This window comes from Herpailurus yagouaroundi, unplaced genomic scaffold (genome assembly GCF_014898765.1).
Source record: "Herpailurus yagouaroundi ecotype Mexico unplaced genomic scaffold, PumYag 140, whole genome shotgun sequence".
In the NCBI taxonomy this organism is placed as follows: Eukaryota; Metazoa; Chordata; class Mammalia; order Carnivora; family Felidae; genus Herpailurus; species Herpailurus yagouaroundi.
The window spans coordinates 79,655,251-79,679,443 of NW_024412395.1; the positions used below are offsets into that span (position 1 = coordinate 79,655,251).

At 40.4% G+C, this 24,193-nt stretch overlaps 1 protein-coding gene across 1 annotated transcript in view; it reads left to right on the forward strand.

Annotated features, from left to right (window-relative positions):
- LOC121030893 (aldehyde oxidase 2) overlaps window positions 1-23,790 on the forward strand; it is an 86,857-nt gene extending 63,067 nt beyond the window's left edge. Inside the window, exons 31-36 of the mRNA XM_040475799.1 lie at window positions 950-1,064; window positions 4,843-4,908; window positions 5,021-5,209; window positions 8,332-8,499; window positions 20,801-20,876; window positions 23,439-23,790. Coding sequence (XP_040331733.1) covers window positions 950-1,064; window positions 4,843-4,908; window positions 5,021-5,209; window positions 8,332-8,499; window positions 20,801-20,854 — 592 coding nt within the window. The 3' untranslated portion in view covers window positions 20,855-20,876; window positions 23,439-23,790. The remainder of the gene's footprint in view (window positions 1-949; window positions 1,065-4,842; window positions 4,909-5,020; window positions 5,210-8,331; window positions 8,500-20,800; window positions 20,877-23,438) is intronic.
- Window positions 23,791-24,193: the final 403 nt, after the last annotated feature.

Genomic DNA, 24,193 nt, shown 5'->3' on the forward strand with positions numbered 1-24,193 from the left:
TACCATAGTCTAGAGGGTTCCTTTGGGAATGCTGATAAAATCAGTTGAGGTTCTCAATCCACAGAGCTAAAAGCTCAAACTCTACACTGTGAATACAGACACACTGGGAGGTCGGACCAAAACAGCCTGTTGGATTCTTTCTTTTTGGCTTCTTAACTGAAACACAAAGGGTATCCTTTTTAAATGGAGGCACATGACAGTGCTGCTATAATTAGCTAGGTTGCAAATACAAGTAGCAGTTTAAATGAGTTTAAAAAGCAGTTGAGTGGTACCTGAGTGGTTCAGCCAGTTAAGTGTCCGACTCTTGATTTTGGCTCAGATTGTGATCTCACAGTTTCTGGGATCAAGCCCTGTGTTGGGCTCTGCGCTGACAGCACAGAACCTGCTTGGAATTCTCTCTCTGCCCCTTCCCTGCTTGTGCTCTCTCTCTTTCTCTCAAAATAAATAAATAAACTTAAAAAAAAAAACCTTAAAAAGCAGTTGAAGTATCAGTAAGATGAAATGCTATCATAAAACTTTAATAACTTTTTTGTTTTGGTTTGGTTTTTTGTTTTGTTTTGTTTTCATTTGGAAAGTACTTTAAATTCGTAGAAGAGTTGCAAATATAGTAGAAGGAATACTATATATCCTTTCTATCCAGAAGTACCTACTGTAATTTGTCACATTTGCTTTATCATTTCCCCCCTCCCTCTCTCTCTTTGTATATTGTTATTTCTGATCCATTTGAGAGCAAGTTGCATACACTGTGACCCTTTGCGTCTAAATACTTGAGTGTAGACTCTGCACATTCTTTCTCCACTGCTGTGGCCCCTCTGGTTCCTTCTCGTCAGACATGCAGTCATTGAGCTGGACACTTTAAAACTTAAATAACTTTTAAAATGAGTCAACATTGTTTGCAACCTCACTGCTATCACCACCCCAAGCTGGTGGGCTTTATTTCTTCCATCAGGGGATACAAGGCCGACATGGACTGGGAGAAGGGAGAAGGAGACCCTTTTCCATACTATGTCTATGGAGCAGCCTGTTCTGAGGTTGAAATTGACTGCCTGACAGGCGCTCACAAGGTAAACCAAATATAACTTTCCTCTTGGCAAATTAAACCAACAACAACAACAACAAAATTATGTTGCACATTAAATAGCCCAATTTCATTATGTACTACTTGTACAATAAGAACAGTATTTTTTTTTTTCAATTCCTTGGGAATATCTAGAGATCCAGGCTTATTCTGAATTTTCACTTAAAAAGAAGTAGTCAAGGGGCGCCTGGGTGGCGCAGTCGGTTAAGCGTCCGACTTCAGCCAGGTCACGATCTCGCGGTCCGTGAGTTCGAGCCCCGCGTCAGGCTCTGGGCTGATGGCTCAGAGCCTGGAGCCTGTTTCCGATTCTGTGTCTCCCTCTCTCTCTCTGCCCCTCCCCCGTTCATGCTCTGTCTCTCTCTGTCCCAAAAATAAATAAACGTTGAAAAAAAAAAAAAAAAAAGAAGTAGTCAAAAGGAATTGCTCCTAACAGTGGTTGGTAGTTGCCAGAGGTGGGGGGTGGGGGTGGGGGGATGAAGAGAGAAAAGGGGGTCAAAAGGCACAAACTTCCAGTTATAAAAGAATTAAGTCATGGGGAATAAGTACAAAATGGTAACTATAGTTAATAATACTGTATTGCATATTTGAAAGTTGCTTAGAGACTAGATCTTCAAAGTCCTCATCACAAGAAAATAAAATTTAACTATGTATGGTGGTAGAAGTTAACTAGACTTATTGTGATGGTCATTTTGATATATATACAAATATCAAATCATATTGTATACCTGAAACTAATATAATGTTGTATGTCAATTATACCTCAATAAAAAATTAATTTAATTAAAAAAAATTTTAAAGCAGTAGTCAAAAGCAGAATTGTTCATGACAGCCTAAAGTGCATTGTTTTTTATTCCATTTCATACAACAAAGTTGCTTTTCAAAGTTTTTCTAAAAAAACTGGAGGTAAGATTCTGTTCCTAAAGGTCAATTTATCTAATCTGAAGGAATAGGTAATTTAATAAATTGTCTTCAGTAAATATTTGAGAGCAGATAGCACTGTGATGTTTCTCTAAAGTCAGTTATCCCAAAGGTACTACTGTCCCTAACAAAAAAGATTGGGGGGGCTGGGGAGAGGAGGTCTGAAAATAATTGTTGTGCTTGCTACTTAATTGAGCGTCCTTCTGGAATCAGGGAGTCACATGTAATCAAAAGTTAACAACTTCCACCATAAAAGGTAAACCTATGAATATACCCCAGGTATCATTCTCGGAATAGAGAGATTACAGAAACCTTAAAGAGAATATAGTATATCCAAAGTATGGAAATTGCTAGGAAATCTACAGAATGGACCAATGACACATCTAAATTCCATACACAGATTATTCCAACATCATCTTGAACCATTTTACCTGAAACTAGAAATGGTCAGTTTATGTAAAATAAGAAGGAAATTGGAAATATTGACTTGCAAATCTTATCAAAATGCCTTTTATTGCCCCATTGCTGGTAAATTTGTCCATCACTTAGATTTTATATAAATTATACAGAAAAGACGGTAAATGAAGGGATGTCTGGAGAGCACTTGCCTTCACATTCCACTCAGGTTCCTCCTTAGGATACATTATGTCCCCATTTTCATTCTAGATCATTGTGAGGAAGTAAACTCATGAAATCAGGATCATAGATTGCTTATATAATTATTTTAAAAGTATATTTCCTAATGTCTTTCACATAATGGCACGCATAGATAATGATAATATTTGCCAGCACACTTTTGCAAACAAGGAAACCATGGTGGCAGGTGACCAACCTGAAAATCCTGGTCCAGACCCCTGCAAAAGTCCAAGTGTCAGTGTCTTGACATACCTGTAACCCATTCAAGACTCCATACTCAGAGAAAAGCTGTTTTTAGAAATCAACTAGTTTAGAAATCAACCAGATTTGTTGCTAGCAAATAAAAATATAGGATGCGTGATTAAACAACAAATAAATTTCTGGTACAAATATGTTCAATGCAGAGTTGGGGACATACCTATTTTATCTGGCAATTCTATCAGAGGGCTTTGGTATAAATCCCTAAAGAAAGAAATCTCATGGGGGTCTTCCAGAATTTATGGAACCAGAACAGTGAAAATTTGGTTGTCCCTATGGCTTCCTTATTACTGGTTAAGGTCCAGTCATTTTGGTATTACTTCAGTCCCTTAAAATAGCTTATTCCTTGAAGAGGCAAAATTTCTTTTAATTAAAGGGAAATCAGAGAAATTAAATGACAGGCCTACTGCTGCCAGTTATTTGTGGTTGCTGAATCCAAACACCTGCCAGTCACAGGCCCACCCTGAGGTGTGTCCAACGTCCTGCCCTAGCTGTTGAGAATGAACATAGGAGGTTGTCTGAGAGGTCAACATTTGAGTCAAAAGAGAGCTGCTGATCCAAAAAGCTAGATAGAAGGTAGCCCAGCTAGTGTGCCTCAACAGAGAATGATGATATTGTCAGAACAAGCATGGGATGTGAGGGCAGAAGGAAAGCCCAAAGGTATTCCTGGATAGACCACAGGCACCTAGGGGTTTTCTGTGACTCCTTAACAACCTATCTACACATGCTTGTTCCAAAACATAAGGGCCAAATCATTGTGATGTTTCTCATCCAATTCTCATCCGTTCTTATCCAACGAAGTGGATAAGCAAAGTCAAAGATATTCTCAACATTTTCCCATAATATGGTCCAATATCTTTCAAATCTCTAATTTCAAACATGCCACTATGGCTACATGATTTCTTCAGTAAAATGGCAATCATCTACATCAGGGCACCTGGGTGGCTCAATCAGTTAAGCATCTGACTCTTGATTTCAGCTCAGGTCATCATCTCACTGTGAGTTCAAGCCCTGGGTTGGGCTCTGCACTGATCACATGGAGTCTTCTTGGGATTCTGTCTCCCCCTCTCTCTCTGTCTCTCAAAAATAAACTTTAAAAAAAAACTATCTACATCAAATCATCATGAGGACTAGATGAGCTCATGAATTGTATAAGGACAACAAATCCAGGGGCGCCTGGGTGGCTCAGTCGGTTGAGCGTCCGACTTCAGCTCAGATTATGATCTTGCGGTCTGTGAGTTCGAGCCCCGCATCAGGCTCTGTGCTGACAGCTCAGAGCCTGGAGCCTATTTCAGATTCTGTGTCTCCCTCTCTCTCTCTGCCCCTCCCCCACTCATGCTCTGTCTCTCTCTGTGTCAAAAATAAATAAACATTAAAAAAAAAAAAAGAACAACAAATCCAGGTTTAGAATCAGAAGAACAACCAGGCTCAATTATTTACTAAGTGACACTCAAAGGCACTAACATACCATGGACTTTGGAGTCACTTAAGAGAGGTCAAAATCAGGGGTGCCTGGGTGGCTCAGTCGGTTAAGCGTCCAACTTCAGCTCAGGTCACGATCTCACAGTCCGTGAGTTCGAGCCCTTTGTCGGGCTCTGTGCTGACCACTCAGAGCCTGGAGCCTGCTTGGGATTCTGTGTCTCCCTCTCTCTCTGCCCCTCCCCTGCTCATGCTCTGTCTCTCTTGGTCTCAAAAATAAATAAAAACATTTAAAAAAATTAAAGAAAGAAGTTTGACATAAAAAAAAGAGAAGTCAAAATAGAAAGATCTTCTGGGGTCATTGCCAGTCGTAGCACTAAAATTGAAGAATTTGGCAGATTTCTTACCACCTCTAATATTAATGAGGTTCAGTGCAGTGTTAATTAACCAATAGGAGTTCTGGATACCATTTAAATAAACCTTCATATAATATTTTTAAGTTGTTATGATGAGGTAATTTTAATTTTTGGCAGAAAATCAGAACGGACATCATCATGGATGCATGTTGCAGCCTAAATCCTGCCATTGATATTGGGCAGGTAGGTACTGGCCCACTTAGATAACTGCCACTTCCTGAAAGCCACTGTGGGATAGGTAAAGGCCTTCTAAGAAACATACAGTATCACAGAGCTTGACATTTTCCCCTTTCAGGTTGAAGGTTCCTTTATTCAGGGAATGGGCCTTTATACCACTGAAGAGCTAAAATATTCCCCAGAAGGTGTTCTGTACTCTCGAGGCCCAGATGAATATAAAATTCCAACCATCACTGACGTCCCAGAGGAGTTCAATGTCTCCTTGTTGCCATCATCACAAACCCCATTAACCATCTATTCATCCAAGGTAAGCACCCAAACCTACTACTATGCAATGCAGGTAGCATGGTAAATGAAGCAGGTGGAAAAAATAAAGAATACATGTCAACCTGTATCAGAACCAAATCATAATAGACTGTTAGAATTTGGAGGTGAATCACCTAGAGAAAAGTGAGATTCAGAGAGGATAAATGATCTCTGTCCAATGGCCATCCTTGGCTAGAGATTTTATTTATTAATATCCTCTTTCACTGGAAACTCTAAATTTCCAGGTGAAAAGCTCTGATTTGATGGAATATTTTCACTTAAGAAACTTAAGACTACTCAAGCAACAACAGATGTTGGCGAGGATACAGAGAAAGAGGATCTCTTTTGCATTGTTGGTGGGAATTCAAGGTGGTGCAGCCACTCTGGAAAACAGTATGAAGGTTCCTCAAAAAACTAAAAATAGAACTACCCTATGACCGAGCAATTGCACTAGTAGGCATTTATCCAAGGGATACAGGTGTGCTATTTTGAAGGGACACATGCACCCCCATGTTTATAGCAGCAGTATCAACAATAGCCAAAGTATGGAAAGAGCCCAAATGTCCATCGATGGATGAATGGATAAAGAAAATGTGGTATATATATATATATATATATATATATATATATATATATACACAGTGGAGTATTACTCGGCAATCAAAAAGAATGAAATCTTGCCATTTGCAACTACATGATTGGAAATGGAGGTATTATGCTAAGTGAAATTAGTCAGAGAAAGACAAAAATCATATGACTTCACTCATATGAGGACTTTAAGAGACAAAACAGATGAGCATAAGGGAAGGGAAACAAAAATAATATAAAAACAGGGAGGAGGACAAAACAGAAGAGACTCAAAAATATGGAGAACAAACTGAGGGTTACAGGAGGGGTTGTGGGAGGGGGGGATGGGCTAAATGGGTAAGGGGCACTAGGGAATCTACTCTTGAAATATTGTTGTACTATATGCTAACTAATTTGGATGTAAATTTTAAAAAAAATAAAAAATAAAACAACTTAAAAAGAAAAGCAACCTCAACTGAAAAAAAAAAAAAAAAAGAAAAGAAACTTAACTAAAATCTTAGGAAGCATGGCAGCATGGGAAGAATCCTGGACTGAGGTCTCAGTGGAGGACCTCAGTGGAGCTGAGTTTTCACCCCAGCCTCACCAGCTCCCTATGATGGTAGACAAATCACTCCCCTCTTGGGAGCTCAGGGTCCTCATCCATACGCAGAAATGGATATAGGACAGTGGTTTCAAATGGTCCCCAGGATACATTTGACAATGTCTGGAGATGGACCAGCATCTGGAGGGAGGAGATGTCACTGCTCTGGGTAGAGAGGCCAGAGATGCCGCTAAACAGCCTTCAATGTACAAGACAGCCCCCACAACAAAGAATTATCTGGCCCAAAATGTCAATAGTGTCAGGAACCAAAGACACGAACCCTTAGTAACTGCTAAAGTCGTGGAACTGCAAATCAAAATAAAGGTCAGCATTTATTTGCACTGCTGTATGCAGATTACATGAAAATCATCTCAGAGTAGAAATTTCCTTTAGGTTTGAGATGTATTGTCAAAATTTTCTTTCAGGGTGTCTGGGTGGCTCAGTCTATTGAGCTACTGACTTCGGCTCAGGTCATGATCTAACAGTTCAGTTTGTGAGTTCGAGCCCTCCGCTGGGCTCTATGTTAACAGCTCAGAGTCTAGAGCCTGGTTTGGATTCTGTGTCTCCCTCTCTCTGACCCTCCCCAACTCACACTCTGTCTCTCTCTCTCTTTCTCTCTCTCAAAAATAAACATTAAAAAAAATTTTTTTTAATTTTCTTTCAAGTCTTTCAGGAAACTTCTTACTAGGGGTGACAAATTGATATAAGAGAAAACAAGTCCACATATATTTGCTGGAATTTTATCATTTCCAAACTGGAGCCCACTTTCATCCCAGGAACTTCCTCTAGTGTGTGATGATGACACTTGGGTGGGGGGGTGCATGTTTGAAACGAAGGGCAATCAGCAGCACCCTTGGATTCTCATCAGGCGGGAAATCACTCAAAGAGGAAAAGGCAAAAGGAAGCTCAGAGCCCACAGAGAGCAGCTTTCAGATCCTAAGAGCAATAGGACAGGCAGGACGCTTGAGTCCTGTGGTTGTGGCCAGCCACTCTTACACAGACCCTCAGGAAAATCAGGGGTTTACAGGGGCCCTATGGAAGGTGCTGTGTAATAACAGGGACCTACCAAGTACCGCTGGGTGCTTTTGCACTTGTGGAACTTCACAGCACCCTGTAAGGTAGATACCATTGCCTGAATTTCACCAATAAAGAAACAGAGGCTGGAGAGAGAATCTCACCCATAAAAACAGAGGGAGTAAGGGCCAGGATTCAAACTTAATATCTAGGGCTGCAGAGTGGAGGGCCACTGACTGAATCTAGGCTGCAGATGTGTTTTCTGTGACCTACAGTGCTTTTAAGTATCAGGGAATTGTACATTAAAATAAGAACATCTAAATTCTCTTGAAAAATTGGATGATCTGGTTATTTTGGCTACATTCTTAGAAGGCATAAATTAGCTAGAACTGAAAAACAGCTGCCCCTTGAGACAGGACCTGGGGGTATCTCTACTTCACCATGATTCCCGCTTTTCCTTACTGTCCTTCAACTACTCACAGTACCCCCTTTATATTACCTGACTATTCCTTGTGGATGATAGGCTTTCAACCCTTTATCTGGTACCAAAGTCTATACTCATTCTTATAGAGTACCCTACCCTCCCTGATTCTGCAGACATAATGAGGCATTTTTTCTCTCTGCTCATGACATTGGCTATTTATTGTGCTTCCCTAAATAGGGTAACCTCCCCCTTTCCTGTAGACACATTCCTTTCCTATAGAACAAATATTCAACCTAGACAGTATTACAGATATGGGAAGCTCAGGTGATACTGGGATTTTTAAGAGTATTCAAGTTTCATTCAGTCAATAAATCAGTGAACAAACATTTATTGAGAATTATTGTGAGTGAGACACTTGCTCAGAGTTGGGGACACAATGGAGAATAAAGATCTGGGCCCTGAAATATAGTTTGTAATCTACTATAGAAGGTTCTAAAACAAATGTGCTTTCTTGCAGGGCCTGGGGGAGTCCGGGATGTTCTTGGGGTCATCTGTGTTCTTTGCCATCACTGATGCTGTGGCTGCAGCATGCAAAGAAAGAGACATAGTCGAGGACTTCATAGTGAAGAGTCCAGCAACCCCGGAACAAGTTCGAATGGCCTGTGCAGATCGGTTCACAGAGATGGTAAGGAATTATTGTTTACTTTCCTAAAAGGTGATTTTTCTATCTCTTGCTTCTTAGACCAGTAAGGTAAAAATTCATAACCTAATCTGATCAAATTATAAGGTCAAATTATAAAATATAAGATGATAGGGGCACCTCGGGTGGCTCAGTAGGTTGGGCATCCCACTTCGTCTCAGGTCATGATCTCACTGCTCATGAGTTCGAGCCTCATGTCGGGCTCTATGCTGACACCTCAGAGCCTGAAGCCTGCTTCAGATTCTGTCTCTGTCTCTCTGCCCTACCCCTATTCGTGCTCTGTCTCTCTCTCTCTGTCTCTCTCTCAAATATAAATAAAAAACATTTAAAAATTTTTAAATAAAATATAAGATGATAAAAAGAAATCACACAAATACCTTTTGTATATATAGCAACTTAAAAATTTTAAAAAGCACATCCCTATCTGTTATTTAATTTGATTTTCTCAGCAATCCTGAAGTAGAGTAATTTATCATGCTTTAGAAACTAATAGCTGGGCACCAGATGGCTCAGTTGGTTAAGCATCAGACTCTTGATTTTGGCTTAGGTCATAATCTCATGCTTCATGGGATTGAGCCCCACATCAGGCTCTGCACTGACAGCATGGAGCCTTCTTGGGATTCTCTCTCTCCCTCTCTCTCTGCTTCTTCCCTGCTCTCTCTCTCTGTCTCAAAAATAAAATAAATATAAGAAAAGAATTATTAAAAAAAGAAAACAAAACAAAAACTAATAGCTAAATATTAAACAACTAATGATTTCATCAAGCTGTTATATTTCCTCCCTCTATCCTATCTAATCTATCCTACTCTTCAAGAAAACTAAACATAAAAATAAGCCATGTGTCATGTAGCTATATTTGATAACACACTCTCCATGCTCCCTATACAAACACAGGGTACACAGTCTAGCTTTCATTTAGAAATAACATGATCTTGGAGCATCTGAGTGCCAACTGAGTGGCTCAGTTGGTTAAGCATCTAACTCTTGATTTCAGCTCAGGTCATGATCTCACAGTTTGTGAGATCAAGTCCCACATCCATGCTGGCAGCACAGAGCCTACTTGAGATTCTCTCTCTCTCTCTCTCTCTCTCTCTCTCTCTCTCTCTCTCTCAATAAATAAATAAATAAATAAATAAATAAACAAACATTAAAAGAAAATGAAAAGAAATAACAGCGGCTGCTTTTCCACTTCATTCCATTTTATAACAATGCCACCCAGCCCAGGAGAGGGAAGACTGGGGAGCTACCTGTAGATGCAGCCTGCTGCAAGGCCAGCCTGCTGAATGTTGCAGCTACACAACCCCAGTGAGGTCACTGAGTCCACCTTGCCCATCTCCTCATATCATCCTAATATAAATAGTAATAGTAGTTGGCATTGATTGGGCACCATACTAAATATTTCACATTAGTGAAATATCTCATTAGTCAAACTCTATCAGGTAACTAGTATTATTTTTTTCATTTTACTATTGAGGAAACTGAGGTATGGTCATTTGCCCAAGGTCAAGATTCAAACCCAGACTGTCTTGCTCCAGCATAATATATTGCTTCTTAGAGAGAAAAGAACTGATTCTCTACCTCTTAAAAGAAATTTGTATTTTTTCATATCTATATTAAAGGAAGCCCAAGGGCACCTGGGTGGCTCAGTCAGTTGGGCGTCGGACTTTGGCTCAGGTCATGATCTCGCGGTTCCTGAGTTTGAGCCCCACATCGGGCTCTGTGCTGACAGCTCAGGGCTTAGAGCCTGCTTCCAATTCTGTGTCTCCACCTCTCTCTGCCTCTCCCCTGCCCCCCCCCACTCTCTCTCTCTCTCTCAAAAATAAATAAAAACATTAAAAGATATATTTTTTTAAAAAAAGAAGCTCAAATACTTAACTGACCTCTTCAAAATATCCAGCCATAGAGTGAAAGAATAACATGACCCAGGACTTGGGAATATTGCTTAAAAATAAGTGTCATAGGCATGTTTGGCTGGCTCAGTCAGAAGAGCATGCAACTCTTGATCCTGGGGTCATGAGTTCAAGCCCTATATTGGGTGTAGAGATTAAACAATACAACTTAAAAGAAAAATACAGGTGTCATAATTACTCATTTCCTTCCCCTAAATGATCTATTCCTCTTCCGATCCCCAAGGCTGACTCAACATTTCTCCTATTCCAATAATACCCACCACACTGTATTTCCCTCCAAGTGTCCCAGCAACAGCTCTGCCCCTCAGGCTGCCCCTCACCTGACTGCACTATCCACAGAAGGGTTGTAGTCACCCACCTCTGGCCAGTCCTGCTCAGAGGGGCAGGGCCAGGAAACCAGCACTCCTCCACTGCTAGGAACACCTTCTCTGGGTGGATTTGGAACTGGAGGGTCAAGTCCGCCCCTCCGGACAACAGCAGTGGTCACGTGGTAACTGCAGAATCACGTGATCTCGACACCAATCGGTCCACTTTCAACCTTTCAAAAAAATGTTCTCAATCGTATTTTACAGTAATAAATATCCTTTCCCAAAATGGGCCATTTTAGTGAAACTAAAAATTCGGAGCAGCAATTCTACTCTTCCTTTCTTGCCCACGTTTAACATTTTTCTGTCTTCAAAATGGCCTGGCTCCCAGAAAATGAATTCCTTCATTTCCAAGACTTTAGGCCATTTTTAATAGTTGGGTTATCTGGCAAAGTCACTCTGTTATATGCAATGGTAAAGAAGTGAATGACTCTGATTTCATTCACCATTTGGGACCCCACCTGCCAGCTACCTTGTTCATGGCATGAGTCCAGGTTTTTCTCCCAAGTCTGATTTTTTTGGTAACAGTAATTTAATATATATATTCGTGGATATAAATCATCGAATAATTTGTATACCCATCAATCAAATGCTCAGGGTCAATGTGAGAGTAACCTCACATTTTCTAAAATACATCTAAATAGCACCACATGTTATAATCTATGTTTGATATTATAAACTTCACTTTTAAACATGTATTATTTTTTATCTTCACAAAAGTAACACATGTCCATTATGGAAAAATAAGAAAATGTTGAAAGTATAAGATCAAAGTTAAAATCAGCCATATAACCCCACTAATCAGAAATAACCATAAAAGTTTGGTATTTATATATACATACACACACACTTATAACCATCTTTTAATTTGTAATTATTTGTATGTACAATTTACCTTGTTTACATACTTATTTTCCAAAATTGAGATATCCCTGACATTAATATTTGAAAAGGTTTGAACCGTATAATTGAGAGTGACTTCATAATGAGTGACTTCAAATTCTTGACAAGACTTCAGGGATTCAAGAGTTTCTCTGTTCAGGGCACCTGGGTGGCTCAGTCAGTTAAGCGTCCAACTCTTGATTTCGGCTCAGATCATGATCTAATAGGTTCTGAGCTCCAGCTGATAGCTGATTGAGCCCTGGGACAAGGTCTATGCTGGCAACATGGAGCCTGCTTGGTATTCTCTCTCTCCCTCTCTCTGCCCCTCCCCCGCTCACACTGTCTCTGTCTCCCTTAAAATAAATAAATAAATAAAACTTAAAAAAAAAAAAAAACTTTCTCCATTCTCACCTCCAGACCCCCTCCCTTCAGCTGTACACCAACAGAAAAAGAATAACCAAAAGCCAGCCTTGAGTGGGGCCTCCCAAGGGAAGCAGAGAGGAGGAAGTCCTGACTCTTGGTGTAACAAAGAGGACCAGAAACACATAAAATATAGATTCATCTGCTACTTCCTGTCACAGGAAATGGCAATACTCCTCTATCTGTATTGTACCACAAAGCAGGTACCAGACATTGTTCTGGGTGCTGGGAATTCAGAAGTGAATGAAACAGAGGGCAGTCTCTACATTTGTGGAGCTTACTTGCTAGAGACCCTAAGTCCACCTCACATCTCTCCAGCCTAGGTCAAAGCAGCTTCATTGCTGACTTCACAGTACCCAGTGCAGCCAAAAATTTGTGTTGTGACAAATATGATCATGTCACTCTAGCATATACACAGGTAAAAAGGTTCCCATTGCTCTTAGGATAAAGATATAACTTTTTAACTTGCCCCGCCAAGCCTACAAACCTGCAAATTCCCCTATGGCTGGCCTCACCCACTTCTCCAGCTATGCATGGCACCCTACCCTGCCTTCTCTCTCCACACTTGCCATCTTCTGTCTGTTCCTCATATCAAGGACAGAGGCTTCCACCAAGCTCTCTCCTCTGCTTGAAACCATCTTCTTCCTTTTCCTCACCTGGCTAATCTCTACTTACCTTTCATATTTTAATCAAATTCAAGAAATTAATTCAATACTTTCCTTTTTGCATATTTTGAGGTACCAGGAGTATACTGGTGAATGAGATTCACTGGTATCTGCTCTCAAGTTGTTTATGGTGTAGCAGGGGAGGAGGACAAACAACTACTGTGAATTATAAGTACTTAGCTGACTCTGGATGATGCCTGTTCATCAATAGAACAAAACTTTACTAATTTAGCCTTAACCTTTTCTTAAAGTCAAAGAGGTCAAATTTGGCCCCAGCTCTGATCATTCATCATGCAATCATTCATTCATTTTTCCATGCACCAGACACTGCTGGGGAACTAAAGAAACAGTGAGCCAGTCAATCTCTGCCCACATGGAGCTCACATTCACACCATACAATCTCAGGTGGTGAGAAATACTCTGAAGCAAAATAGAAAAATAGGGGGCTATAATGTGATGGAAAGATTATTTTAGATTATTTTTGATGGTCTATTGGAGAAATTTTCTCTAGGACATTGACCTTTGAGCTGAGGAAGGAGCAAGCATAAAGCTGGTAATGGTATGTTCCAGACAGAGAATAGTTAGTGCAAAGGCCCTGTGGCAGTTTCATTAGATTCAAAGTAAAATGGGACCAAGTAGCCCTCAAAAATGGCCTTACCGGGGCGCCTGGGTGGCTCAGTCGGTTAAGCGGCCGACTTCGGCTCAAGTCATGATCTCGTGGTCCGTGAGCTCGAGCCCCGCATCGGGCTCTGTGCTGACCACTCAGAGCCTGGAGCCTGTTTCATATTCTGTGTCTCCCTCTCTTTCTGATCCTCCCCCGTTCATGCTCTGTCTCTCTCTGTCTCAAAAATAAATAAACGTTAAAAAAATTTAAAAAAAAAAAATGGCCTTACCTTGGGGGCGCCTGGGTGGCTCAGTCAGTTAAGTGTACAACTCTTGATTTTGGCTCAGGTCATGATTCCACAGGCTCTGTGAAGGGCTCCTGAGAAGGAGCCCTGCATCAGGCTCTGTGCTGACAGTGTGGAGATTGCTTGGGATTTTCTCTCCTGTTCTCTCTTCCCCACCCCCACTTGCTCTTGTGTTCTTTCCCTCTCTCTCTCAAAATAAATAAACATAAAAAAATTTTTTTTAATGGCCTTACCTTGTAAGTCTCTGATATTGGTAGAAAAAAACTTGTAACTAACAGGCTGTTTGTTGTTCTTTCTGGCATAGAGATAACAAATAAAAACTTGTGGCCATACCACTTATCTTCACATCAGGAGGGTGAAACCTGAATGATCTTTGTTCCAGCTTCCCTGGCATCTAGCTTCTATCACAATCCAAGTCTCCATCTTCAGTTCTTTAGAAATTATGATTTATTCACACAATAAGCCTCCTAAAGTTCTCATAGCCTGGCTCCTCACACAGACCAGTCTCTTTAAAGCATCTTGAAACAAATCTGAGCCTGTATCAGATTTACCTTGAAACAAACTACAACATGCTATTTTAACTGAAATACAGTCAATCCTTGAACCACATAGGTTTGAACTGTGCAGATTCACTTATACCCAGATTTATTACAGTACAGCATGGTAAATGTATTTTCTCTTCCTTAAGATATTTTTTTTTTAAAGCAGGCTTCCATGCCCAGTGTGGAGCCCATTGCGGGGCTCAAACTCACGACCCTAGATCAAGACCTGAGCTGAGATCAAGAGTCCAACACTTAACCAACTGAGCCACACAGGTGTCCCCTTAAGATTTTCTTACAACATTTTCTCTTCTTTATCTTACTTTATAACAAGAATACAGTATATGATACATATGTGCTAATCAGCTATGTTACAATAACATAGTTCATTTCAGTAAACAGTAGGCTAATAGTACTTAAGTTTTTGGGAGTCAAAATTACAAGTGGATTTTCAATTTCACGGAGGGTTGCCACCCCTACCCCCATGTTGTTCAAGGATCAACTGCATAGGGGCGCCTGGGTGGTTCAATCAGTTAAGCATTCCACTTCTGCTCAGGTCATGATCTCACAGTCCACTGAGTTTGAGCCCCACATCGGGCTCTGTGCTGACAGCTCAGAGCATGGAGCCTGCTTCGGATTCTGTGTTTCCCTCTCTTCTCTCCCCTACTCATGCTTTGTCTCTCTCTCTCTCTCTCTCTCTCTCTCTCTCTCTTAAAATAAACATTAAAAAAAATTTTTAAAGGGTGAGCTGTATATAATGATTCACACTGGCATATAACACTGTACTATGCAAAAAAACAAAAACAAACATTTTTTGAGAAACAGATAATTAACACCCTTAGTATTTGGCCTTTGAATACTGTTGTCAAAACACAATTTGCTCTGACAAGTCGGAAGGTGAGAGGTTCAGAATTTCTCTGTACTAGAACATGCACTGGAGAGTCTAAAACCTCCTCTTTTAATAACCTCCTTATAACCATAAGGTAAATAACAGCCTGCCTATAACTATTTCTTAAACAGAAATGATGGTCAAACCCTCAGTACTTTTCCTTTGGAATTAAATAAAATAACGCATGTAAAAATATTATGTAAATATAAGTCACTCTGTAAATATTAAAGTGAAGTTTCCACCAAATACCCATAACTATTAATCACTTTCTTCAAAATATGCCTCTCCCAAAGGGCTTAAAAAGATTTCCACATTAAATCGAGTTGACCTGCTAAGGACAGCAAAAAACAACTCTTAAGACTACAGCCTCAGGGCGCCTGGGTGGCTCAGTCAGTTGAATGTCCAATTCATGGTTTCAGCTCAGGTCATGATCTCATGGTTCATGGGATTGAGCCCCAAGTCTGGCTCTGCGCTGGTGGTGGGGAGCCAGCTTGGGATTCTCTCTCTCCCTCTCTCTCTGCCCCTTCCAGCTTTTGTGAGTGCACTCTTTGTCTCAAAATAAATAAATAAACTTAAAAAAAAAAAAAAAAGACTAGCAGCCTCATTTTTGCAGATCATTAGTTTCAAGCTGCAACAAAAAGCAGGCAAAAAAATTCTATTTGAACAATCGTTTACTATATCAAAGGTTGTTTACATCTGTGTCTTTGGTTACTTTGATCAGAGCTGTTGATTGTGGTTTTTACCCATGTGCCCTTTCTTAGGTGGTTAACACTTGGTTACAACGGTGTTGCTGGTGGTAGTTTCTGCTCTGAGCCCAGCAGAGCAGCCTGGCTCAGCCATACATACCCAAAAATGTCATCTCTATGTATCTCTTTCTTGGTGATGGGAGAAAGGAAAATGTATTTCTTGGAAATGTGTTTTATACAGTCATTTAAAATTCCACAAGGGAAAAAAAAGGAAACTTCTTTTAAAGATACACAGAAAATACCTACATTTTCAAATTAGAACTTTTCCTTAGAAACAGTGATTTCACCTAAAAAAAAAAAATCTTTAGGATTCAGAGACATGAAGAGTTCCACAGTCTTAAAAATTAGAAAAATACTGCCTTGGTGGGGCACCTGGGTGGCTCAGTTGATTAAGCATCCAACTTCGGCCCAGGTCATGATCTCACATTTCGTGAGTTTGCCCATCAGGCTCTATGCTGATAGCTTGGAGCCTGGAGTCTGCTTTGGATTCTGTGTCTCCCTCTCTTTCTGCCCTCTCCCGCTTGCTCTCTCTCTCTCTCTCTCTCTCTCAAAACTAAATAAGCATTTAAAAAAAGAAAGAAAGAAAGAAAAATACTTCCTTGGAGAATTTGACAGTAGGGCAAATACAAACACCTTGTTATCACTCACAGCAAAAAGTATTTATTAAAATAACTACAAGGGGCACCTGGGTGGCTCAGTCAGTTAAGGGTCTGACTTCAGCTCAGGTCATGATCTCACGGTTTGTGGGTTTGAGCCCCACATCAGGCTGTGCGCTAACAGCTCAGAGCCTGGAGCCTGCTTCAGATTCTGTGTCTCCCTCTCTGTCTCTCTCTGCCACTCCCCTGCTTGTGCTCACTGTCTCTCTCTCAAAAATAAATATATATATATATGTATGTATATATATATATGTACATATACATATGTATATATATATAAAGTAACTACAAAAACACGGTGTGTGGGGGCTGACCTAGCAGGAGGCCACATAAAGCAAATAAGCAGATTCAGTTTCCATCTCCTGGAAGCTAAAATCAGACCTTCAGCTTAGAAACAAGTTTGCAAACAGGTTTCAGTTCACCAGGCATTTGGAAGGGGCAGCTTCATAATGCTGACTCACAAGGAACACTTGCAGCCACCACAAGTGGTTGTGTCATGTGCTGGGCTGAGGCCTGGCTCTAGAGTATCTCCTTGAGAAGCGGTCCTTTCATTCTAGACCAGCGCCCAATTCCAGTGGCGACACCCATCCATGTTCTGTATGGTTGGCAGGTGTCCAGTTTCTGAAGGACTTTACCTTCCCTGCCGTGCAGACCCTAATGCAGCCTCCTCCCACCTACTCTCTTCCCTCCGCATTGCCACTGCCTTGCCACCCCCATGTTCCATTTTGCCTTCCTGCTTCGTTCACAGTTCTGGATGCCCAGACTCAGAGTTGGCAGCATTTTAATGGCACTTTTAAGTGCCACCTGTTAGTTCAGTAAAGGGAGCTGTCCCTGCCAGATGAAGGAGAGACACGTGAACGTTTCCTGTGCCGTGAAGCAGCCAGGTTTACCTACACTAGCGTGGGTTGGTTGGACCCCAAACACTAGTCCTCAACCCCACACCCTGTGCACTGCTTTGCATTTCTCTGAGCAGAGGGAGAGGTACTGGCACTCCTACAAGATTGCATTCTGTTTCTTTATAGTTTTGGAACCTACCCCAATAACACGTAGAAACATGCATTCTGCACCCAGTTCTGCTGGAAGCTAAGCCACAGATCCTTGGCAAGGCCTTAAAAGCCACACACACACACACCTCAGTCCCACAGATTCTGAGATGGAGCACAGACACAAACTGCACGACTCAGGAGGTGACTCAGAGTGAAGTCTCCCATGGTGCCTTTGTCAGAATGCTGTCTATCATTCTGTCCCTGTGAGACACACAAACACACACACATACATACATGTACATGCACACACACACTCTGACAGGCACATGCTCTTTCATTCTTCATCACATTCTTCACCTCCCTGCCTCTCACGCTGTCTTGGAAGAGGTTTCACCAGCACTTAATAGGCTGTGAAACTGGTTCCATGTTGAGCATGCTTGCCCCAGGGTGCAGGGACTGAATCTGTTCCCTGCAACGTTTGGTGACACTTCACAGAGTGGCCTTTCTTACTATGAAGGGGGATTACCTGACACGGTTACTGAATGTATTTTTTTGTACCTAAAAACCCTCCTACCTGGTCTCTGGAAGGTTACTCCTTTAGTTGAGAGAAGCAGAGGAAGGGAAGAGGTAGGGACAGCACCTAAAAAGGAACAGAGCAAAGCTGTTGAAAAGAGGGAATAACCAACGCAGAATGTGAAACAGGAAAAAAAGCAGCCACTTAACTAGCAACAGAAAGGAGTCATGATGTACCCTTTTAGCTTAGTGGTTAAGACATAGGCCCTGGAGTCAGAAGGATGTGGGTTAGAAGGCCAGCTCTCCTTTTGATGATTTATTTAACTTCTCTGATCACTTGGTTTCCTTATCTATAAAATTGGGGGACAGGTATGTGAAGAGAATAATTTAGAATTACCTTCCAGGTTGTTGTAAGGATTGATTAAGATAACACATGGGGGGGTGCAAGGGTGGCTGAGTTGGTTACGTGTCTGACTCTTGATTTCAGCTCAGGTCATGATCTTGCAGTTGTGAGATGGAGCCCCAAGTTGGGGTCTGCGCTGGGTGTGGAGGCTGCTTAAGATTCTCTCTCTCCCTCCTCCCTCTCTCTGTCCCCCCCTTCACTCATGTGCTCTCTGTCTCTCTCTCTCAAAAAAAAAAAAAAAAAAAGATAACACATGAAAAGCATTTTGCAGTTGTCACACATAGTAAATGGTCAATGCACACATTGATGGTGAGGATGATGATGGTGATGATAATGAAGAAGACTGAGTTAAAAGTCCACAAGACCACATTCAGATTCAATGGTTCACTAGATGCACTCACAGAATTCAGGAAAGCTGGTATACTCATGGTTATGGTTTATTATGGTGAAAAGATAGAGGTTAACATCAGCAAAGGAAAAAGGAACATAGGGCAGAGTCCAGGAGAGACCAGGCACAAGCTTCCAGTTGTCTTCTCCCAGCGGAGTCACATAGACAACACCTAATTCTCCAGCAATGATGTACGAGAAGATACACAAGGTTTTTCCAACCAAAGAAGCTTACCTGAGCCTTGGTGTCAAGGGTTTTTATTAGAGATCAGTCGTGTAGGCGTAAGTTATCTGCATACTGATCTTAGTTACTCAGTGTCCAGCTCTTCCAGAGGTCAAATGATACCACATGACACAAGGCCCCAGGTAAACAAAGACATCTTATCAGGTGGGATTGCTAGGGCTTTGGTGTTACCTCCCAGGAGCTGGTCAGGAGCTAAAACTTTCTTTGGAATATGCAGGGTTTGGACTACCCAGGCCTGCTGACTTAATCCTTTACTGAACAATGATGATGATGAATTCCTGAACTGATGGCAAATATCTATTGTTACTAGACCTTGGACCAAAGAAATTAGGTCAGATAGATCTCAGAAGCAGAGACTTAATGAAAAGCAGAATCAGTCTTGATACTCATAGTGAAAATTGCCTTAATTATAGCTATAGAGAACCAACAGGGAGAAATAGAATAGAGAAGGAAAAGGATGAGGGCACCAAGCAAAAGAGAAGATAAAGGGAAGATCACCAAAAGCCAGGGAAGAGCAGCTTAAGTCCCATACCTGGGACCTTTGAAATAAAAAAAAAAAAAAAAAAAAGAAGAAGAAGAAGAAGAAGAAGAAGGAAGGAGGTTAAGTCCTCACTCCAGGACCTAGGGAGTTGGTAAGACTCAAGAAGGCTGGGAATAACTACTGATCTGTGTTCCAAAGCAGAAGGGCACCCCAGAAGCCCAGGTCTGGTGAAAAGAATTGGAAGCAGGTTTTGGAAGAGACTAAAAATTCCATTCCCTTTAGCAGAGGAGCTGACCTGAAATCACCTCAGACCAGACTGAGGCGCTTTGTCTGATGTCTTGCCCTGCCCAGGCGCAACAGGCTGATTCTAAACAAGATAGCCAAGCAACTCCCTGAGCCCCAGTTAAGTAAAGAATGCAGGGAGGCCCTTTGAGAACAGCAAACCTAGCCCCCCATTTACATTTCAATACAGATTAAGAACAAACAGAACAGAATTTGTCAGGATAACAGGTTACAGAGTTGAGGTTTTTTGTTCATTTTTGTTCTTTGTCTTCTTTTTGTATTTTTGTGAAAGAAATATTAGAAGAAAAGCTTTTTGGAATCTTCATAACTCTTCATTATTTATGGGAAGTTTGTTTTTTCTTTTAACACCTTTGTAATAAAAGTCAACTCTTCAAACAAAAACAGGACAACAGCAGAGGGAAGGAATATCTGCTTTCTGCCAGACCTAAGGGAGTGAATTCCCAGCAGAGGAGACAGGAACTGAGGACCACAAGGAGGAAGATAAACAGGTCAAACTCTTGGGGGCTTGTAGCCGAGGATAGTAGAATGAGCCTGGGAGTTAATTAGCAAGGGCACTGAATCACACAAATCATTTGGCTAAAGGTGTAGACAGGGCTGTTCTCAAATCACTGCAGAGGAAACCAAGTCTGTAGGCTCCAGTGCAAGTAACTCAGCCTGCCCACTGTTCCCTTCCCACTGTCTTCCCCCAAACATTTTCACAAGATTTGGAATTCTCTTTGGGATTCACATCTGGGAAGCAAAGAAAATAGGTAACATCAAAGTGCCCTCTTAAAACAACATTTAAGTGTAGCAGAGATCACAACACCAAATCCCTGTCTCTTCAGAGTTATCACTTGAAAGGAATGGTACCGTCCCATTCCTCAGGAAAGTCCTGCCTCCTTCTGTCAGAAAATTTTTCAAAACCTAAGGATTTTCAAAACTTTGTTTTTCTCATGAAATATTGCAATGGCATTATGAACATTAAGTATCTAATTTGGTTTCTTTCTTAGATCCCAAGAGATGACCCTAAGACATTTAAACCTTGGTCTATCCCTATAGCGTAACACTGCTGTCATTTCCTAAAAGGTAAGATCATTAAGCTGAAATATAATTACTCAGAAAAAAAGGAAAAAAAAAAAAAAAGATGAGCCAGTCCAGTAGCTTTTCCAACTGTGTTCTATGGAAATTTAGGATTGCACAATTGTATAAATCTAGTTTCATTTTTAAGCTTTATTCAACATTTTAATTTTTTAACACTAAACAATACATGGCTTTGGATGCTGACAAGGAAATTCAGGGTATTTTACCCAAGAAAAACATAGTACCAGCTTTTGTTTTCATTTTATTTATTTATCTTTTTAAAGATTTTATTTTTGAGTAATCTCTATACACAGCATGGGGTTGAACGCACAACCCCAAGAACAAGAGTCGCATGCTCCACTGACTGAGCCAGGCACCTGCACCAGTTTTTCTTTTCATTTTAAAATAAAATTTAAAACAAGAACGTTGTGGATTAAGATATTTTAAAGATCCTACTCCCTAATTCTTTTGAGAATCATATCTTGAGTACAAAGCACTACATTAAAATCTATTGCTTCCTGCATTTATAATTAACTAGTGCTATTTAAAAGAAGTATCTGGGGGCACCTGGGTGGCTCAGTCGGTTAAGGGTCTGACTCTTGATTTCAGCTCAGGTCATGATCTCAGCATTCATGAGATTGAGCCCTGTGTCAGGCTCTGTGCTGGCAGTGTGGAGCCTGCTTGGGATTCTCTCTCTTCATTTCTCTCTGCCCCTCCCCTGCTCACTCTCTCTCTCTCTAAATAAATAAATAAACATTTTAAAAAGTAAAAATAAAATAAAATAAAAGAGGTATCTAGCTGCATTTGTTGTGTTTAACTGCTACAGTTTTGTACTGCAGCTTAACACAAAACTCAGAGCACTGAAGACTTTGGAGGGTGGCCACCAAAAGTGCCTGGGAAATATCTGCTGACAAAAAGAAATTTTCATTGTTGGAAAACTAAACTGCTTTTCTGCACACTTACTGGGCAACATTAGAAAAAATGAAAGCAGAAGAGAACTACGTCATAGATTCAGAGAAAAAACATTTTCATCAAACTCGAATTTTCCAATTAAATGTCTAAAACAACCCATGCGTATTAACAGATATATGTTTAATTCCATTGTTACTTGTCACGTAAGAACTTGCATGGATAGTTTTGCTAAATCCGACTAAATAATTGATGATATTTTTGTTTCTCCTTTCACAATAACAAAAATCAAAACAGCTAATGTTTTAAACTATATTTTAAATTATTATAAAATAGTAATGAAAGCACATATACCCATGTATAGAAGGCAGAATGTCTATCTAGTTCTTTATTCTCTCTCTCTCTCTACCTCTTTCTTTTCAAGTGTTAACATTCAATGTGGACATGATGGCAAATTCACTCTAATCCCTATATAAAACAAGGTTTATAAAGTACTCAGCATCATGCCTGACACCGTACTCACTAAAGGAAAGCTACACATACACACTCAGATGTGCTAAATGCCAAATTTTATGGTTTTTTTAAAAAAAAATTTTAACATTTATTTATTTTTGAGAGAGAGAGAGAGAGAGAGAGACAGAGCAGGGGAGTTGGCAGAGAGAGAGGGAGATGCGGAATCCGAAGCAGGCTCCAGGCTCTGAGCTGCAGCACAGAGCCCAATGCGGGGCTCCAACTCACAGTTTGTGAGATCATGACCTGAGCTGAAGTCGGACATCCAACCGACTTAGCCACCCGGGCGCCCCAGCTAAATGCCAAATTTTAACAAATTGGAGACCGCCAATGAATGAACTGGATTGTCAAGTTTTTGTACAAATTTCAAAATAAAGACCATTCTCACAGTTCTAGAAAAATTTAAAAAACAAAAATCAAAACCAAACCATAAAAATCTCTTTTGGTACTTTACCACTTACAACTATTTGTGTGTCAGAATTATCTCCATGCTGTGCAATTAAAATAAAATGCAGGGGCACCTGGGTGATTATAGGTTAAGTGTCTGACTCTTGGTTTTGGCCCAGTCATGATCTCATGGGTTCGTGGGTTCAGGACCCCCATGGGGCTCTGCACTGACAGCATGGAGCCTACTTGGGATTCTCTCTCTGTGTCTCTCTGCCCCTCCCCTGCTCATGTGCTCGCACACACTCTCTCTCACACTCTCTCAAAATAAATAAATAAACTTAAAAAATAATAAAATGCAGATATAAATTGCATTCTGAGTCTTTAACTGTCAATCTTTACCTGCCATTTCAGGTTTTTGCATTCTTCAAAGTAGCATTATCGTTTTCACATATTTGCTATATAAGCAAGTGTTAAACATTGACATTAAATTTATACCACACTAAAATCATATATGGGTGGGTGTTTTCCCATAACATTTTCAACCTTTGCTAAAAATGTGTGAAAACCTTTGAGCTCATCCAGCTTCTTATAAATGAAGACATGGAGGCCAAGAAAGAATAAGTAACTACCTAAACATACTTATTCACATCCGTAAAGCTTACCAATCCAAGTTTTCAACTACTTATTGTTTTCCTTGCATGCAAAACCTGGGGGATTTGCACACTTTTATAATTACTCTCCTTTCTTTTTTTTTGTTTCCAGGTGTTTCAGTTTTTCACAAGTGAAAAGATGGTTTGTTAATCCAAACTGATACACTGTTGTGGAAGAAAAGACAAATTTTAGAAACATTATTCAAGCCTGATTAGGCTAACAAGATAAATCATTATTTGCTTAGACATTTTAGCCTAGAGGTCACCAGATAAGCATTGCAATATCCACAGTAGCCAAGTTTAAGTTTGATTTGTTTGTGAAGACATCACGTAAATATTGCTCTAAAAGCAAACTTTTTTCTTTGTGTATGCCTCCAATCTAACTGGACTGACTAGTAATACAGGTTGTGATCCTAGAGTGGAAGACACTTCTCAGTAAATAAACATGTGATTACTTTCCTCAAGGATGTGTTTGATTGGGTGGCCACAGGTAGGGACACCACAAGAGATCTACAATTTTGTTTTGTTCTTACTGTGGATTAGCTATGTGTCCATGTCTGGGCATTGGACAACAAAGGAGTTGTATTTTCCTCATGTAGATCAGCTATTCAACTGGTTAACATTCTTTTGGAATTTGGAGATAAAGGGCAATGTAAAAACATTTTCAATGTATCATAAAACCCTTTAATTTTTTTGTTTATAAAAAACACCCAATCTAGTATCAGTTTCAGAAATACTTCACTGCTCAACTTCCCATATTCTGAAGTAGGTAAACACGGAGCACAAGTTTAATTGTAATCACCCCGATGTTGTACTTTAGAATGCAGGATCCACCAAATTCCATTAATCTGAGTTTTGGAGGCCTTC